Consider the following 20,832-nt stretch of genomic DNA (forward strand, 5'->3'; position numbering starts at 1 on the left):
ACGTGCGTGGTAGTCTACTACTGTGGCTGTGACCACAGTTTGGATTCTGTGTGGCCCTGTCCCAAGTACTCAATCAAATCATCCAGCAGGTGATTTGCTCTAATTATCTTCAACAAAATAATAATAACAAATTCTTGAAGAGAGCTGATATTTCTTGAGGGCAGTAGCGTTGCACATGGAAAACTTCAGTGAGTTGGTGGTAGTGGTGGGAATCAGATTGGGTGTCGGATGTAGAATGGGTACCATTTGGGAAAAGTGGGGTCTGGAAGCAGGGAGAGCAGTTAGAGCAGTTTAGTCCAGAGAAGCAGTGAGGGCCTGGACTAACACTGTAGCCCAGAGGTATAAAAAGGTGAGACTCAATCAAGACAAGTTAGTAGATGAGTCCCTGATGATTGTAGAGCGTGGGAACTGCTGATGCCTACTCCAGTTCTGGGGTGAGTCCCTTGGGACAGTGGTCAAGGGGGAATAGGGCAGGAAGAACAAGTTTGGGGAGAGGGTAGGTAAGGAAGACTGAGTTAAAATACTCTTATTTCTTGGACTCTGAAAGATCTCGTAGACTTCCAGGGATTCCCGGGTCACGCTATGAGAACTCCTGTCATAGTGGTTTGCGAAACATTGACATTGCCCAGTGTAGGGGCAGATAGAGAAGTATACTTTGTAGTGTTCACTGGATTTTCAAATAAGTTACCTGGTGACTTAGAATCTAACAAGCATCAGAGGGGTAGAAGGACCAGGAGTCATATTTAGAATGCCAGAAACTTCCTGGGAAACCAGAAATTATGAGCAAAGATGTAGCCTGCCATTGTAAAAGTTTTAAATTTTTTTACTTAGTCTTACTTGATTACGACCTGCACACATGGTGGAAAGGATATCCTGTGAGACGCATCTCTCTCCTCTTTGAGTCTCTCAGGCTCAGTCTCTTCCCTAGAGGAATTATCGTCAGCCAGTTTTGTTTGTATACCCTTTCAGAGCTTCGGTGGACTTACTGAGCGTGTACGCGTACGTGCATTTCTGCCTCCGTCCTCATAAAATGGTTAGACTGCTCTTGCGAAGTTTGAATGAGAGATGGAGGAAAGAGGACAGTGTTTGGAAAAGAAAGCACGATCATGGAACATTATCTGTTGTTGTTTTTCCTTTAAAAGATGAAAGAGGCCAGCTTGGAACTAGTAGAGTCAGGAAGATGTCTAACCTGAGAGTCCACATTTCAGGATGCTCTCCAGGAACCTTTGAAATGTGTATAATATAATGTGTATAATTGTTTTTTCCTAAGGAGAACGTCATCTTTGCCAATTTCTCAAAGGAGAATGTAATTGAAAAAGTTAACTACTGTTTTACAACAGGAGAGGGAGCAAGGCTTTGGCAAAAAATGTTAAGGATCATTTCACTTGCTGTAGCTCACATTAGACCTTTGTTTAACTGATGAGGAATTTTTTCAGTTATTGAAGTAGCACCTTAGTGGGGTGATTTATTTCAGAACTAGGGACCCCGTTGTCAACTAAAGGGCCCTGTGATAGGATCAGTTGATTACCAGCTCCTGGTATTGTGGTAAGATCTACAAGTTGGCTTCTACTTTCCTAGTATCTTTCCATCTAAACTGAAAACAGAGATCCCATTCCTTCTGTAAAACATTCCTGGCTGATAGGAAGGTAGCTGAAATCTTTTCCAAAGATGCTGGTGCTGTTTTCATAATTTATTAAGCCTGTGGAACAGAGTGGCTTCTGGTCTTTCTGTTGGACACGTTGGGGGTGGAAAGGGGAGAGAGTAGATCACAGATGATGAATCCAGCATTTCTAGGCCTTGAAGTCCTTATAGGGGATCGCCTCACTTAAGTGTGGGGCACTCTTAAGTACAGGTTTTGTTCAGTTGAAAGAAATGGACAAAAGCAGAAGTGAGGAGTGAGTATCTGTTACAACGGTACAGTGAGGAATAATGATGGTCTAGACATACATGCTGGAGAAGGCCATGGCACCCCACTCCAGTACTCTTGCCTGGAAAATCCCAAGGACGGAGGAGCCTAGTAGGCTTTGGTCCATGGAGTCGCTAAGAGTCAGACATGACTGAGCGACTTCACTTTCATGCCCTGGAGAAGGAAATGACACCCCACTCCAGTACTCTTGCCTGGAAAATCCCAGGGATGGAGGAGCCTGGTAGGCTGTGGTCCATGGGGTCGCTAAGAGTCACACATGACTGAGCGACTTCACTTTCACTTTTTACTTTCATGCATTGGAGAAGAAAATGGCAACCCACTCCAGTGTTCTTGCCTGGAGAATCCCAGGGACGGGGGAGCCTGGTGGGCTGCCGTCTATGGGGTTGCACAGAGTTGGACATGACTGAAGCGACTTAGCAGCAGCAGCAGACATACGTGGTAATAGAGGTGAAGGGATCCTAGTCTTGTTCTGAATATGGGATTGACAGAATTCACTAATGAACTGGGTGTGAAAGAGAGTACCCAAGTGTGAGCCCTTAGATTTTAGGTAGATTAAGTGACTAGATGAATGGGGTTTGCCATCTACTGAGATTGCCTTAGGAAAGAATTTATATGGGTGAATACAATGAATTCAACTTTGAGTGGCCAGAGTTTGAGATGCTTATTAAACATCCAAATGGATTTGTCATGTCATATGTATATACTGATTGAGAGGTCTGAGCTGGAAAGTCATTAGGTAGAAAGTTACGTAGGTAGTTTTTCAAGTAATGGGCCTGGAGCTTATAGACAGAAGGATCCAGAATGAAGCTCTGGGAAAATCCAGTGATTAAAATTGAAATAGAGTAGAAGGAATCAGCAAAGTGGATTGTGAAAGGTAGGAGAGACACGGGAGAGGAGAATGTTTCAAAAAGGAGAATGGTCAGGTATATTGATTGCCACTGAAACGTTGAATGGAGGAAGACAGAAATTTCCATTGAGTTTGGCAGCAGGAAGGTCATTAATAACCTTGATACTAGTGGTTTGGGGGGAAAGAGAAGCCAGATTGGATTGGGTTGAAAGTGAATGAGAGTTAAAATTGCTCATGGTGGACAATTCTTTCAGTAAATTTTCTTGACTAGGAAGGAGAATCACTAGATGGTAAATGAAAGGGATGCTGATTCGGTTAATTTCCCATTTTAAATACTGTGGAAAGGTAAGAATGGGGCCTGTTGCACCAGTGGAAAACCACAGAAGTTTAAGAACATTGACAGTGTAGTGATGGACCATGGAGTCTATACTAGGTGAGGAGGGATGTGGAAGAGGTTTTGAAAGAGTAAGAAAACAGGTCAGCCAATGGGCAGAGGGTATTGATGGGTTCAAAGAACCTGGAGGGCAGTCCTCAGTGAGTTATAAGGGCAGGAAGTAGAAATTGGAAGGTTGGATGCTTGCCTGAGATATTGGACACTGTATAGTTACCAGTGTAGACAAGCTTGTGCCTGTAATGTTAGGTGGGTGAGGCTGGGTAGAACAGGTCAGAGGACTCAGGATGTTGCGTGGATTATCCATGTGGGTATTGAGGCCTCTAAGAATGAGGACTAAGAGCTGGGTTGGGGAAGAAAACATGAAACAGAAACTAAGGTCTTCAGTGAGTAAAGGAGAAATCAGGGAGGAGGGTAGAAACTCATACAGTCAGACCCTATGAGCTTCAGGGGAGCTCTGCTTTTTGAAGGAGGAAATAGAGAGAAATGATATGAGAAAGTAATGGGGAGAAAGGAGGAAAGCAGAACCACTTACTGGGCCTTAGAAATGTAGTTGTCAGAGAGGAAGAGGGGAAAAGCCTCTATCTGGAAGAACTTTAGGGGCATAGGATCTTTGAGGGATGGCAAGTTTAAGGAAGTCCAGGAACTGGAGAGAATGTTCAAAGAAAATATTGAGGATATAGGAGAGCCTCTCTGCTGACCAACTTCCCAAGAGTGTACAGGGCAAGGACTGGCAGGGGGAGTGACGGGTAAGGTTAGGGGTTGGTTTTCAAACTCAGCTGGGAAAGAATCCTCCTGCAGTGCGGGAGACCTGGGTTCGATCCCTGGGTAGGGAAGGTGCCCTGGAGAAGGGAACGGCTGCCCACTCCAGTATTCTGGCCTGGAGAATCCCATAGACTGTATAGTCCATGGGGTCACAAAGCGTCGGACACGGCTGAGCGCCTCTCACTTGGTCTCGCTTGTCCATGACTAGCGTTTTTAAGATACGAGACAATGGGATAGAAAACAGTACACATCCCATTTAGTAAGGCTAAGTATTTTAGGTGATTTTTGTGATCTATACACCCTTGTGTGTACTGAGTCATGATTTAAAGTATGTATTTCTACTCTTAGTTGAAGTCAAAAAAGTTTGAGGGCCACTGAACTACAGGGTGGACGTACAGAATATTGTAGAGATGAGTACTGCGTGATGACGTATGATCTGGGGGACTTGGCTATTTGGTTATTATGAAGATAGGATGTGGGGTGTGATGGGATTAATTTTGATAATTGCTAGAGCAGAGTATGCAAACATTTGGAATATGATTGTCCTGATTTTTTAGAAAGGAGGTGTGTGTACCTCTGCCAGACAAGTATTATGAATGAACTTAGAAGCACTGTCTTAGGCAAGTAGGACTTGTTTGGATCTCTGAGCCCCCAAAGAACTGACTTTATTCCTGCCTTAGTTCTCAGCCCCCCTACACGCCTGATATGTTACAGGACTACTCAGCGGAGTATGGGCTCCTTAAACAAGCACCTTTGCTCAGCTTCCTGAGAGAACAGTTTTACCATTTGGGGCAGGCTGAATTCTCAGTAAAGTTTTTGGAATCCAAAGTTGATTAGCTCCGTTTATCTCCTTGTTGTCGTTTAGTCGCTCAGTCGTGTCTGACTCTTTGCGACCCTGTGAACTATAGCCCACCAGGCTCCTCTGTCCATGTGATTTCCCAGGCAAGAATACTGGAGTGGGTGGCCATTTCCTTCTCCAGGGGATCTTCCTGACCCAGGGATCGAACCCATATCTCCTGCTTGGCAGGCAGATTCTTTACCACTGAGCCCATGGAAGCCCCTAGTTAATATTACCTGGTTTATCACCTAGTTAATATTATTCTTACAGATTAAATTGTGTAACTCAATCAAGTGATTACCTGTCTCATCTCTGTTACTTAATCTGTTGACATCTTATTAATTGACCTTATATTTTGTCCCAAGGTTTTAATTTCCATACCAGTCTCCTCTGTCTAGAACCACTGCTAAATTTTAGGTTATTTTAATATACAGATGAGAAGTTGTTATAGCAAGTTATACTGAGATGATAAAGTTTTCAGATCCATAATGAACATTTTTCCTGAACCATGGCTGTCTAAGAGCAGCATGGCATGCTTCTTGCCAACATACATAGATTGTTTTGATGTCTTAATCTCATCTTGGCAGTCTACTGGGTTATACATTGTTTGTACTCTTTATTTCCCATTATTTCATGATACAGCATCACTCTAATTGACTTTGCCAAAAACACCATCTGAGGATTATTTTCCCATGGGATACTTTTGTAGGGCTGGCTATGTATCTATAAGCATAACTTCATGTTATATAGTAATTAATGGAACAAGTCTGGGGGTTATTTTACATTAGTAATCTTGAGGTATATAGTACAGATGATTATGTTTGATAATTTTGACATGGATGTTGTAGACCGCATTGAATTAGTAGCTTCCACTTAACATAGCATGTATAAGTTTAAGACTGACAGTGAGACTATTGAGGAGTAAGGGCTGCATAACTTAAGATCTTACATGTAACAGACCTTTTATGCATCATTTACTCCATAAAATTTTTTTTTAGCACATTCTGTGTGCACAGACATTATTTCAGATTCTAGAAATAATATAGAGGAAGATTCTGTGTTTGTGGAACTTATTATTCTAGTGTGATGACTAACACAATTTAAATATTAAATACTACACAGTTAATTAAGAGTGGTTGAGACTGACTTGGTGGCTGTGTTAGGCCAAATGATCAGAAGGGAATGATTTTTGGCCAAGAACTGAATGAGAAGATTCAGCTCTACAAAAACCAGAGGGTAAAGTGTTCTAAGCAGAGGGAATAGCCAGTGCAGAACCCTTAAGGCAGGATACGGTTAGCATGTGAGGACACGTAGTAGTAGCCTGGAGGTTAGTGAGTGGGAGAGAGGTACTAGGTGAGAACAAGGAAGCAGACAGACCTAGTCGCTGGACCTGGCCCACCAGGATGAGGAAGGGTATAGGATGCTCTTGTGGACTTTATGTAGGGGGCAATATGATTTTTTTTTTTTTTTCTGCTGTGTGGAGAATGTACTATAGAGGTGCAGGAGTGGAAGTCAGGGGCCAGTTATAACAGGAGGCTATTTACCCAAGCTGGAATGATGGTGGCTTGGACAGTGCTCATTTAATGAATAATTAAAGAAGGAGTAAGATGTAGCAAGAGACACTGTAACTAAAGTTGACCTTTGAACAACACGTTTGAACTGTACGCATCCACATATATGCAAATTTTTTTTTAATAGTAAATAACTGCAGTACTAGCGGTCAGCAGTTGGTTGAATCTATGGCTACAAAACCACAAATCAAAGCTTTCTTTGTGTGAAGGGTTGACACTCCAAAGTCCCACGTTGTTCAAGGGCCATTCCAGAGAACTTCTAATTTTCTCATATGCAGAAATCTTCAGTTGAAAAATGAAGATAAGTAAGAAGTTATTATAACTAAAAGCACTGTTCCATTTTTTGGCTAATTTGAGCCAGGTGTTTAGATATGGGGGGGATAAAGATTTCTAGGAAGCAAACAGTGAACAGAACTTTAGCCACGTTAGCAGACAGACTTGCTGATGAGAGTAGTCTGTTCAGTATGAGTAGGTTTAGCTTGTTAAAAGTTAGTTCCTCAAAGATATCAGAGTGCACGGGACCTTCTGAGAGCTTCTGGGCTTGACCTTTGTGCTAATGATGAGAGTAGATGTAGAGACATAGTTGCCCGTGGTATGGTTTTGTCAACGTTTATTTTGGATGTTGGAGTTTCTGTCTGTGGTTGTCAGTTTCACTTAAGTTTTATAGGTCCTGCAGAGTTACCTGACTTTTAGACTCTAGGTCAATGAGAGAATGAAGCCCTGCAGAAAATGATTTGTGTGACTGTTTTCATAATTCTAAGGTTGTGTACTCAGCTTGTGCCAGCCCAGATGTAAAGGAGATGATGAATTCCATGCAGTGGAAGCCTTAGTTTGAGCAGAGCTGCTCTGTTTGAAACTCATTAGCCTTTAGCCATCAGTCCTTTTATGACCTCATATTAACTAAAGTTCCAAGTTACTTTTCAAACAAAATTCTTCCAAACTTGATTTCAGTGATGAATTTCAAACTGCTTCAATTAACTACATCCTTTTTTAATGAACTCAAAGTACAGTCCACCCGTTTTATTATCTTCTACATATTCAATATTCCATTGATCTCCTTAAAAAGGTATTATCTTATTTACAATATTACATGAAATGGACTTTCATTACAAAATCATAAATCTCAGATACATATTTTCTTTACTTTTTGCAAAAACCTTTTTGCAAAGTTGCACGACTTTGTCAATATACTAAAAACCACTGAATGTCAATATACTAAAACCCACTGAATTGTATAAAATGGTGGATTTTATGTTGAGTGAATCATATAAAAAAACTGAAGGACTGTAAAGCACTTTATTCTGTTGGCTTTTGACTTTTGTGGAAATGCATTGGCTACCGTGTATATCCGGGAGCAAATCCAAGATTAGGTTTTGAAGATAATCTTGGTTCCCCCTAAAGCTCAGGCTCCTCTTTGTGTTAACCAGGAAGTGACTTTCCTTATGGGGAAGCTTAATAGGTAGGTTAAGGTTTTAAATTTCAATAGCATGTTCAATAAGATGCTGCTGCTGCTGCTGCTTCTGCTGCTGCTAAGTCGCTTCAGTCGTGTCCAACTCTGTGTGACCTCATAGACGGCAGCCCACCAGGCTCCCTCATCCCTGGGATTCTCCAGGCAAGAACACTGGAGTGGGTTGCCATTTCCTTCTCCAATGCATGAAAGTGAAAAGTGAAAGTGAAGTCACTCAGTCGTGTCTGACTCTTCGAGACCCCATGGACCGCAGCCTACCAGGCTCCTCCGTCCATGGGATGTTCCAGGCAAGAGTACTGGAGTGGGTTGCCATTGCCTTCTCCAGATAATAGAGATAGCTACTATTTATTCAGAGTTTATGTGCCAACATGACTATAAGCTATACCACTGTTTTGTCTCCTCGCTGCCCTGTGAGTGTAAGCTCTGAAGGATTTTGGTATTTGTGAATGACTATACACAGCACACGGTCTGTACCTGGCAGATAGTAGGCATTCAGTATTTGTTCAATAACTGACTTAGTGAAAGCTGCTTGAGCAGCAGCATCGCACATGCAGTATCTTGTTTGATTTTTGTAAGAATCTTAAGAGCAGTTACTGTATTTACCTCGTTTACAGATGAGGAAAGCGACTTTAGAAAAAGAAAGTCTTTGCTTCTCAAATTGGGACATGAATATCTCCTGGGGTATGCAAAACCACAGAATTAAGATGATACGTGGAAGTGTCCTGTTTTCTTTCTTTTCTCCATTTTAAAAATTGAAGTAGGTGGGGGTTTATCTATTTTCAAAAAAATTTAGAGGGTAGCAATGAAACAGTATTTGAACGGTACAGCTTAAAGACACGTGATCTGCGTCACCGCTTTAGTTTCCCTCTTCTCTAGCATTGTGTGCTTAGTCGCTCAGTCGTGTCCGACTCTGCGACCGCATGCACCAGGCTCCTCTGTCCACGGGGATTCTCCAGGCAAGAATACTGGAGTGGGTTGCCGTTCCCTTCTCCAGGGGATCTTCCCAACCCAGGGACTGAACCCATGTCTCCACATTGCCTGCAGATTCTTTACCAGCTGAGCTACCACGGAAACCCGTTCTAGGATTAACCACATTAAATCATTGAAAGGTTACGCGAGTCAGGCCGCTAGTTTAGTCCTTTTCAGAGTCGCCTTCAGTGAGTTGCCCTTTAAATATGTTCTTGGCTTTTACGGAAGGTCACTGGAAAAAGAAAAAGCATTTGAAATCTGTTTAATATCTGTCGTGATGTTAAATGTCTATTTTTTTTTTTCTAGATTTAACACCAGCTTTTGTTTTCCTCTTTAATTGGTATGCTTCCTCCTTTCTGAATATGAAATCTATGTCATTGAATGTTTCTTTTTTTGCCCACACCCCTAGAAAGTTCAGATCCACATCAGATGGTTAAGGCTAGAATCAATCACTGTTAACCATTTCAAAAGGAAATTTGTTTCTCCTTGTCCTTGATTAAAATTAATTTTTATTGTATATTTGTTTTTTGACGTTTTAAGAGCCATCTCAGATATTTATTAGAAAGATATAAAACTTTAAAAAATTTTTAGAAAGTTTTATTTTTGTATTTATCCCAGGGGGGATAGAATAAACTGTCAACAATTATTTGAGTTATTTGAAAACTTCACAACTTAATATACACATTATTATAAAATACACAACTTTTATTTGAGTGCTAGCCTGTGTACTGAGAAGATATATCAAAGATTGAAAACTGTTAGAATGGAAACTGTTAGAATATGTGTTTCTGTCAGTTTAGTTTTATAATATAAGGAACTTTGTTTCACTTACTTCTGTATCGAAAGGGAATATTTCAAATACACGAATAGCTTTAATCTTGTCCGATTTGGAAAAAAGTACTTTAAAGGCAAAAAATAGTAGCAGTCCCTTTTCTGATCTGTTTATACAGTAAGGTTAAAATTTTGCTGTGATTTTCCAGACAACTTTCTATTCAGTAATTCACATTTGCGTTTTTAGATTGTTATGTAGCAATACACAGATGTATTAACCATGTTTCAGTATTGAACTCACACATGTGCAAAAGTCTCAAAAAGAATGCTAAAATAACCACCACTATAATGACCATTATTGTATCCACCAGTGTTTATGTGGGTATATTTCCTAAAACTACAAATGTTAGATTTTTAATCTTTGGCAAATATGATGTTACAAAGAAATTGCTCTGCTTCTGTTATTGTTCAGTTTGGTCATCTTCATATATGCTTAATCCTTACTAGTCACTTGTGTTATTTCATTTTGTTCTTTTTTTTTTTTTCATTTCCCTTGGTGTATCAGTGTCTTTGTTACTGGTTTCTAAGAACTTATTTATGACTGAGGATGTCATGCAGTACAAATGAAATACCATATTTTATTGCCATCAGTCTATTATAATGTTTTGTAATGTGTTTTGTATTTATATTAAAATATAATCATGTGTTTAAAAAAAATGTTTGCTTTATAACTCCTAGGTTCATGGCAGATTGGTAGTTATTTAGAAAAACTCAGACAACTGGGTGTGAATTAACAGTGACTCTTTTGACAGTCCTCAGGAGAGAATGGTAATAAAATTTACTTTTTTTGTGACAGTTTCTGGGTAAACCAGTTAGTTCAGCTTCTCAGGTTATTTTACATGATACTATTGTAGAATATCTGGGTCAGGAAGAGCCCCTGGAGAAGGAAATGGCAACCCACTCCAGTACTCTTGCCTGGGAAATCCCATGGACAGAGGAGCCTGGTAGCCTACAGTCCATGGGGTTGCAAAGAGTTGGACACGACTGAGCGACTACTTTACTATTGTAGAATACAGAATTAATTAGTAAAAAATTCTTTCTTCAGGGCTTTCAGGCCAGTTTAAAAGAGGAAAAATGATAAAATATAAATAAGATCAACAGAAGAGCAATGCTGCATACTCTTGAAAAATCTCGCTCTGCTTCCCTGGGCAGTAAGCTGTCATTGTTAGACAGTGACATTTTTTAACCAATAGGTTAATTTTTTATTGTATCACAAACATAATGAAAAAAAAAAATTAGTCTTAGCATTGTAGCACCAGTAGTTTTACATGTTTCATGCTTCCTTCCAGTCTGTGTGGATTCAGGATTTTATAGTTTTTTCCTTTTATAGTTTTGAATAGTTTAAACTAGTCTCTGCTTCCTCCAGTCATTCTTTGTAACAGAACCTTACAGGCTCGACTGTGTTTGTTCATACAAATAGTTGCTCTGTATTTCTTTGTCTACTGATCCCATCTTTGTTCTAATACCAGCAGAGTATATTATTCTTTGTTAAAGTACAGAAACGTTAAAAACCAAGCAAGGTATTGTTTTGTGGTAGATACTGCTTATAACAAATTAGTGGCAGGAAGAGTTCTTTGTAAGCCATTATGTGTTAAGCGTCTTTTGGACTGAATACTGACTGATACAGGTTGGTTGGCTTCACTCAGGGTCTTAGAATGCTCTTGATGTCATAAATCAGAGGGATCCAAACCTTCTGCACATCACAGAATTACCAAGAGAGTTTTAAAACTACACATTCCTGGGCCTCACGCTCTTTAGAGATGGAATCCTAAGTGGTTATTTTGCAGCCTGTTGGCCAAGTTTCCACACCTGTAAATCAAGTTTTTTTTTTTTTTAAACCATAAAGATAAGAAAATGAAATGCCTGGGAAGTGGTATTGTTAGAGTTTTTTAAGATGAATGTACTTCTTAAAGGTAAGCACATATGTCGGAAGAAAAGTGAATGAGAGAAAGGAATGCCCAGCATGCCCAGCTTGTACAGAAGAGCAGTGTGTGTGGGGTGGGGTGGGGGGGGTGGGGAGTGCAGACTCATTGAATAGGGCACCCAAATAACATAACTGTAATAATGATCAGATTAATTTCTGATGTTCTTTAAGCAGAGGTCACAAACTCAATACCTGTAGGGCTCAGACAGGTATCACAAATGTGAGCTGAGGCCTTTTGCAAAACGACAACCCTGGACACCTTTAGTGGCCGCCATTACTAATCAGTCATCGCCTGGTTTGGCCACATTAGTCCATTTCTAGATCTATGAGTTGTTAAGAGAAGCTAGAATTCTCGATTTTATGTGAATTTTATTTGTGGCTCTTAGCTTCATTGACTCAAGAGACTAAAAACTGGAGCAGAACTCATCTGTGGGTTAGACCTGGTCTCCCTGCCGCCAGCTTGCAGTCTTTGTTTTAGAGCAGTGGTGCCCAGGTGTGGTCCCTGGACCAGCATCGGCATCACCTGGATCTTAATTGTAATGCAAATTCCCAGGCCCGACCTCAGACCTCCTGAATCATCATTTCTAGGAGGGAGACCCAGTAATCTGTGTTTTCATAAGCCCCCTGGGTAACTCTGATGCATGCTCAAGTTTGAGAAACACTATTTTGGAGTCTGGAAGTTGATACAATTTTTATTTGGAGATAGTTAAAGTTCATTGACATCCTGTAGATGATTTATCAAGTACACTTCTGTACTAAAAATATCTAATGTAATATATATTGCTTTTGGATATATTTGACCCTTTCTATTTTTTTTGCCCAAATCAGAATGATGTTGTTTAGTCATTAAGTCATGTCCAACTCTTTGCGACCGTATGGATTATAGGCCACCAGACTCCTCTGTCCGTGGGATTTCCCAGGCAAGAATACTGGAGTCGGTTGCTATTTCCTTCTCCAGATAATCTTCCTTACCCAGGGATTGGACTCATGTCCCCTGCATTGCAGGCGTGTTCTTTACCGCTGGGCCACCAGGGAAGCCCGAATGAGTCAAATCACATTTTGTTCTTTTTCTTCACCCCCACCCCCAACGCCTTATGTTACAGTACTTCCTGTGAATTTAATAGCAATTCTGTGCCACATTTTCATTTCATTAAGAAATAAAAATCTTATATCCTACTTTTTTTTTTTACTGGTTGATTAAAAGTCTGTAAGTATGTTGCTTGCTTTTCTGAAACTTCAGTTTAAAGTTTCTTTTTAAAAAGTAAATGTGTTATAAAATTAAAGATACAGAATATTTCATTACATTTTCCTAAACTGAGCTTTGTTTGTGGGAATTAGAGCTTTCTAATTACCTTTTTTAAAAATATATATAAAAAAGGGAAGGTTAACCTTTGTGGTTTTATGTAAGCCTGGATCCCTAACAGTTGAGGAGGTAATTTATATTTTAATAGCCAAGAACGCCATTATTTTCCTCCATTCTCAGAATGTAGAAATGATTGCTTTCCTGGTTATTGACCTGAAAGCCCTCCTTCCTCTTGTATAACCCAACCATAAATATATATTTGTTTGCTTTAAAGTTGCTAGTATCTTGTTAATCAAATCAATTATGAATTTTATATAGAGAGTTTTTTGACATTTTAAAGAACACGACACTTTTTATTATGAAACTTTACATAAGTCTTAGATAATAAAGTGTTTAAAATGTACTTCAGAGTATTTAAAATGCTGAGATTGGGAAGTTGGCAATAATGCAAGTTAAAGTAATAGATAATTAATAAGTAATTAATGATATTTATATATAGTATTTATTAATTAAAACACTTATATCCACAGGGTAAACCAGACTTGAATACAACATTGCCAATTAGACAAACAGCATCTATTTTCAAGCAACCAGTAACCAAAGTCACAAATCATCCTAGTAATAAAGTGAAATCTGATCCACAGCGAATGAATGAACAGCCACGTCAGGTAAGGATCTAGTTGGTTCTCCAGTTTTATTTTTCAGAAAATTCTGGTATCTTTACCAGTCATAGTTCAACTTAACTCTGGCTAAAATGGAATATATTTGGAAAGAAAATTGTTTTATATCCTAGGCTATTACATGAATGCTGGAGAATAGCTCTAAGACAATATTTAGATAAAATGTTTTAAGAAAAAATTAAGTTAATTAAAAAAAAATAAAAAATTAATTTCACGGACTACCTTTTTATGCTTTTGTGTGAATGTACCTCAGACTTGGTTCTGCTCATCTTAGCTATTTTTTTAAAGATTATCTTTCCAGGGAGAATATTTCCGAAGGGGAAGAAGCATGCAGTTTGTGTTGCTAAGTTTAAAAATATTTTCTATTATTTGAAAACGACTTTTTGTTCTGATTTCTTATTACATGAAAGCAGTCCCTCCCCTTTGGAAAAACAGAAGTAAATAAACTTTGTCAATAGGGTATATTGTCCTGTGACTTCCATTTTTGTATAAATGGCATTTATTTTTCTCTTTCTTTATTGCTTCAAGCTGTATTCCACCAGAATCTTTTCTCAGAAAATAAGTATTACCTGAAAGGCCTCCCTGCCGCTTAATAATGCCACACAGCCCGGGGAGGGAGACTTGGCAAAACGCTTAAACTCTCCAAGTAATCTTGTGCACTCACTCCCTAATTGTGGTAAAAAAAAGTTCAGGTGCTTGGTGAAATTTTAGTAGCAATTGGGGTGAGGGAGTGGAGGGAGAAACCTTGGTGCATTTTTTTCCTCTCCTTTCTCTTCCTCCTCCCACTTAAGGATTAGAAACGCTGATTTACCTACGACCATTATCTTTGACTCTTGTATTCCCCTTTTGGATGTCTCACTCCACCTTTTCATTTGAATTTTGTTTTTCACTAGTCCCTCAAGTGTCTCATCCGCAGACTTCATAAAGGACTGGGCCAAAACTTTCAGACAGTTGCTCTAGAAGAAGCTACCTAAAGAAATGCAGTTCCCACATCCTCTGTAGTGTTTTTTCCTCTTCAGGTGAGCCAGGAAAACAGAAGATATTTGGAGCCACATTGGATCAGCATCTTGCTATAGATGTCTCAAGATTTGAAGTTCTAGACTTGCTTTACTGTTGGTCCCCAAGAGATTCAACAGGGGCCATGTAAGTGTATCACATCCAATATAAAAGATGCGTACCTGCATGTGCCTTTAGGTTCTTGTCACCACTCAGGTTTCCTGTGGGCCATTCAGCTTACTGTGCCAGGCTTTTCCCTTCTGTTTGACCACTGCACCCACTGTTAGTCACCCAGCCACGGGCAGTTTAGTATATTCATTCCAACAGGGAAGGAACGCGGCCATTCTGAACTTTGCCCACCTTGACAAAGCCATTCCCTGATTGTGTTCTTTCTTAGGTACTGTCTAAAGTCTTGAACATCTTGTCCTTTGGCTTTTTGGTGATTTTAAAATTGTTTCTTTGTAAAGATTTTTTTGTTAATTGAAAATTCCACAAGTATGTAATTGGGTAAGACAGTCTGCTTCAAAAAGCCACAAAGATAAAGAAAGTGGAATAATGCGTAATGTTAGTTCCATATCGAAAACTTGAGTTGTCTCATTGAGAACAGATAGCGTTTAGTAAATTTTAACCCCCTTTGCCCTTGTCAAATCATTCTCAGTAGTCTCTGAACAAATATTTTGGTTAAAGACAAACCAAATAGCAAATTATGGTCATTTTAACAGGAATTTGTTTTCTGCACCTAAGTTCAGTCACAGATTTTAAAAACTGTACTTATTATATTCACTGGGTGTTTATCTGGTTATAGAGGTATTGGCAGCCTAGATGTTTACAGCTGAAGTAACCAGATTAGTTGCTCCTTACTCTTTGGTACATTGAGGAGTTTTTAAGTTTTCCTTCTTTAATTAAGGTTTATGAGATTATTTTCAAGTGAAAAGATCTATCAAAAAATCAAATCCCCCCCCCCCCCAGCCCCCATACAAAAACACTTATATCATTTTTAACCCAGATTTTTTGAGGGTTTTATCTTCACTTTACTGCTTTCATAGACAGAAAGTGGTAAAAATTTTTTGGGAGGTTACTTCTTCAAATACTTGGACTGTTTTTCACATTGTCCTCTTGTCATTTGACAGTTTTTGCTGGATGTTTTTGATTATACTGAGACACTAGTTGTCTCTCCCCCTTCATCTTGAACATAAGAACTGAGGTCATATTTGACTGCTGTCCCCCTAGTAGGATTTCAAAATATCAGACTGTGCCTTGAGTAAAAGTAGGAAAATGGTAAAGAGGCAACTTTGGTGTTAATGTTTTCAAAATCATGATCTTGTCATCCTGACTGTTCCAGTTTAGATGTGGGTCTTTTGGTAAAGGAAGATGCTGATTTTAATTATATTTTGACATTAATATGGCAAATGACTGCTAATGAGCTATTATTGTTGAGGAGATAGGCAAAAAAATACATGGGCAAAAATTCTTCCAGTTTTTCCACCTTTTGCATAGCTTCATCGAACTAGATTAGTAATATGAATTGCCAGATATTTCATTTGGAGGAGTTATTCTGATCATAGAGTAAATAAATTAGCCAGTGAGGTGTCTGTTTTTTGAGGTTCCTGTAGATATAAGTGTTTTTTATCTTAGCTGTAAATATTTATTTGGCTGTGCCAGGTCTTAGCTGTGGCATGAGGGATGTGTTCCCTGATCAGGGATCACACCTGGGCCCGTTGCTTTGGGAGCACAGAGTTAGCCACTGGACCGCCTGGGGAGTCTCTACCTTAACTGTACCACATTCTTTTAGGATATTTAAGCTAGTGGTTTTGTAATTCCTTTTGGAGTCTTGAATTTTGAGACCTAGAATTAGGATTTGATTTTTGGATCTTTTACCTTGAATCAGTTTGAAATGTTTAGTCTACATGTGAAGTAATCATAGAAATTAATAATTCCTGTTTTTTATAACAAAACTCCTATGCCTGAGTCTATCTATATGGCAGTCTATTTTTAATTCTTTAAAATATGTGAATTATTAATTTCTAATATATTAACTCCTTGAAAATGCCATAATTTTAAAAGTGCAAATTAGGGTACAACAAAAGTGCATTAAACAGAACTCAGCAGTGATTTCTGCCTGTAATTAATTATAAAGTAAAAATAACTTTTGTAAAACCTGGTTATGATAGTGTAAGTAGCTAGCCAGTTTTATATACACTATAAACATATCTAGCACATGCTTGTCTTTTTATTAGATTAAAAAGAAATCTAGGGTGGGGATGGAGGGAACTCTACCAACTGTAAGACTGTTATTCCAAACAGTAAGATCATTGAACTGTCCTTATCTGGCCAGATACGTAAATCTCATCCTAAATTCTTTTTAATCCAATTGAATTGTGATTTTGTTATTAAGGGTGTCTTTCCTAGCATCCTTCTTTCAGTATATGAAGATCTCATATGTCTGTTTCTTATTTCTTTAATGCTGTCATCTTTGACACTTTCTGGTCTCTTGCTTTTTCTCTTTTTTTAATTCACCAATCAAAGAAATTTCATCTTTGAGCTTCATCTTTTACTTCTTCCTTTTAATTAAACTTGCTGGGCTTTAGGTGTTTCTGATAGTCTTTGAATATAAATTACATTTCTTACAGAATATTAATTTTTTTTTACCCAAAAGTAAATATTTAAATCACCGAAGAAGTGGGCTTAAATCTCCCATCTGATCCTAGATTTTTTTCTGTTTATTTTGTTAACTAATTCTTTGTTCAACGGATATGAAACTTTCCTTTCCTCCCTTCCAGAAATGTCTTTTTTTTTTTTTTAATGTTTTTTTCCCCCAGCTTTATTGAGGTATAGTTGATATGTAACATCCTGTAAGTTTAAGGTGTAATACGGCGAAGGCAGTGGCACCCCACTCCAGTATTCTTGCCTGGAAAATCCCATGGATGGAGAAGCCTGGTGGGCCGCAGTCCATGGGGTCGCTAAGAGTCGGACAAGACTCAGCGACTTCACTTTCACTTTGCACTTTCCTGCATTGGAGAAGGCAATGGCAACCCACTCCAGTGTTCTTGCCTGGAGAATCCCAGGGACGGGGGAGCCTGGTGGGCTGCCGTCTCTGGGGTCGCACAGAGTCAGACACGACTGAAGCGACTTAGCAGCAGCAGCAGCAGCATACTTTGCAAAGTGATAACCACAAAAAAAATTAGTTAATACATCTATTTCCTGTTATAATTACCATTTTTTTTTGTTGTGGTCGTGATAGTGAGAACATTTAAGATCTCTCTCAGCAACTTCCAGGTATAGAGTACAGTGTTGTTAGCTGTAGTCACCAGACTGTACTTTAGATCCCCCAGATTTATTCATCTTCTAACTGGAAGTTTGTATCCTCTGACCAGCATCTCGCCATTCGCTACCCTTCTTCAGCCCCTGGCAACCCACCATTCTGCTCTGTATTTCTATGAGTTTGAGTTTTTGAGATTCTACATATAAATGAGATTATGCAGTTTGTGCTTTCTCCTTTTGCCTTATTTCATTTAGCATTCGATCTCAAGGTTCGTCTACATTATCACAAATGGCAAGATTTCCTTCTTTTTATGGATGATAGTATTTCATTGTGTCTATATACACATCATTCATTTGTCCATTGATGGACATTTAGTTTGTTTCCATGTCTTGGTTACTGTGAATAAAGTTGCAGTGAATATGGGGGGTGCAGTAGGTCTCTGAGATACTGATTTCATTTCCTTTGGATACATACCTGGGGTGGGATTGCTGGATTGTAGGGTGGTTCAGTTTTTGATTTCTTGAGGAATCTTCATGATGTTTTCCATCATGGCTGCACCAGTTTACCTTCTCCCCAGCAGTGCCTGAGGGTTCCCTTTTCTCTTCATCCTTGTCAGCACTTAGAGCTCATCTTTCTGATAATAATCAAAAGGGACTGTTTTTAATTGTTAGAAGAAACTTTCTAGATGAAAGATAAATTTTAAAGCCATGCATTTTTAAAGACATTCTATGTGAAAATTCATAAGATACTTTAGTATTCATTTATTTTGACCCTGAGAATTTCTTCAGTCGTGCCAAAGAGAAGTTCAGTGCTCTGCAGAATGTCTGCTCCTCCTTCATGGTCTTTTTTTTCCCCCTCTGAAAATGTTTAGTATGTGTGTGAGATAAAAAAAATTCACTGACATGTGTTTGTAGGCCTTTTTTAATTCACTGAGCAGTTAGTAGGCGATAGAGGGAAATGTTTACCCTTTGCATAGAAAATGTTCTTGTCATTTTTTCCTCTCTTCTGCTGAATCCCTTATCTTTTCATTCTCTCTTTGTATAAGTTGTGTATTAGCCATCTTAGAATTTTCATACTTCTACTTTTGTATTTTTTCTCTTATTATGATTGTTGTTTTACTTTCCAGAATGTTTTCTTGATTTTAACTTTTTATCCTTTTTTTTTTATTTTGGTGATGTTATTTTTAATTTCCAGCAGCAGGTTTGTACATAAAGTTTTGCTATTCTTATTTTATAGCTACAACCTCTACTCTTACCTCTCTGAATCTATTAATTTTAAGGATATTTTTTGTTTGGTATTTGGTTTTTCTCTGTTCCCTGCATTGACTATTCTCTTATTGTTGTTAATTTCAGTTTCTGTCTTTCTTGTTGACTGTTATGGATGTTGCTTCAGTGAATATTCTAGTACGTGTTTTTGATTTGGGGTTTATACCAGAGTAGAGGTTTCGGGTCATAAGAGTATGCATACGTTCAGCTTTATTAAATGCTACCATCTAGTTTTCCAGACTGGTTATACAGAGTTACCACCCTTCTACCAGCAGTGTGCACTTGCTTCCAGTTCTTGTTAACACTTGATATGATCAGTCTTTAAATTTTGAACATTCTGGTATGTGTTTAGGGATACTTTCAGTTTTAACTTGCATTTCCTTGATATTTAATGATATTGTGCACTCTGTATGTCTGTTGGCTGTATAGATATCCTTTCTTTTGAAGCGTCTACTCAAGTCTTTCACACTTTGTTGTGTTAATGGTGTTTTTCTTTTCTTCATTGACTTGTGGGAGTTCTTTGCGTATTCTGCGTATTCTGAGTATCAGTACTTTGTCAGATCTGTCACACATATCTTCTTCCAGTTTTCGGCTTAACCTTTTCCACTTCCCTTATAGTGTTTTTTCAGTAAGTATAAGTTCATGATTTTAAGAGACTTGGGAGGTGGGCTAGAGACTGGGTGAGTGTGGCAGTGGGGGCTTCTAAGTTGCTGGTGATATTGTTTCTTGATCTGTGTGGTCGTTACATGAGTGTGTTTACTTTGTGAAACTTCAGTGAACTGTAAACGTATTTTTTTTTTTTTTACATTTTTCTATATGTAATACTTCAAGTTATGAGAAGTAAAGAATATACTTCATCAGTCTCTTCCTTTTATTTCTGTGACATGTTTAAGAAATTTTTGCCTACTTAAGGTTATCAACATATCCCTCATACCATCTTCTGAAAGCTTTGTTTTACTTTTCCATTTGGGTCTTTAATCCATCTGGAATTGACTTTTGTATATATGCGAGGTGGACTGACTTTTCTCCTGAATGGATATCCAGTTGGCATTTACTGAAAGACCGTTCTTTTCCCACTGCGTTGTGTTGTCACCTCTGTGATACATGAAACGTGTAAGTGAAAGTCTTGTGAAAATCTGTTTGTGGTCCATGCTGTTCCTTTGGTCTGTTTGTACATGTGAATTTGTCTCTACACTCTGTTCTGTTTCATTGGTCTGTTTGTTTTGTTGAACTTGATATCTAGTAGTGTAAGTTTTCTAGCTTTGTTATTCTTCATTTGAGATTATCTTGGTTAGTCTTGGCTATTGTCATTTCCACGTACATTTTAGACTCAGCTCATCTGCTGCTGCTCCTAAGTCACTTCAGTAGTGGCCGACTCTGTGCGGCCCCATAGATGGCAGCCCACCAGGCTCCCCCATCCCTGGGATTCTCCAGGCAAGAACACTGGAATGGGTTGCCATTTCCTTCTCCAGTGCATGAAAGTGAAAAGTGAAAGTGAAGCCGCTCAGTCGTGTCCAACTCTTTGCGACCCCATAGATGGCAGCCCACGGGATTTCCCAAGCAAGAGTACTGGCATGGGTTGCCAATGCCTTCTCCGTCAGCTTGTCTAGTCTTCTTTAAAACCTGCCAGGATTTAAATCTATAGACCAATTTGGGGGCGAATTAGCATTTTTGCAGTATTAAGTCTTATAATTAACTAACCTCATATGGATTAACATTTTATAGTTTTCAGTCTAGAGATCTGTTACATCTTTTATTTGTTGATATTTGTTGTTTTTTGATGCTATTCTGATTA

General features: G+C 38.7%; 1 protein-coding gene across 3 annotated transcripts in view; it reads left to right on the forward strand.

Moving 5' to 3' along the window:
* Window positions 1-20,832, forward strand: part of MBD2 (methyl-CpG binding domain protein 2) — a 67,836-nt gene that overhangs the window by 20,828 nt on the left and 26,176 nt on the right. Inside the window, exon 3 of one of the 3 annotated variants that reach the window (XM_025273438.2) lies at window positions 13,365-13,502. In XM_025273438.2, the coding sequence (XP_025129223.2) occupies window positions 13,365-13,502 (138 nt within the window). Of the gene's footprint in view, window positions 1-10,285; window positions 11,433-13,364; window positions 13,503-20,832 lie in introns of those variants that run through there. The other 2 variants (XR_006547783.1, XR_006547782.1) reach the window with 2 other exon arrangements.

Source organism: Bubalus bubalis, chromosome 22 (genome assembly GCF_019923935.1).
Source record: "Bubalus bubalis isolate 160015118507 breed Murrah chromosome 22, NDDB_SH_1, whole genome shotgun sequence".
In the NCBI taxonomy this organism is placed as follows: domain Eukaryota; kingdom Metazoa; phylum Chordata; class Mammalia; order Artiodactyla; family Bovidae; genus Bubalus; species Bubalus bubalis.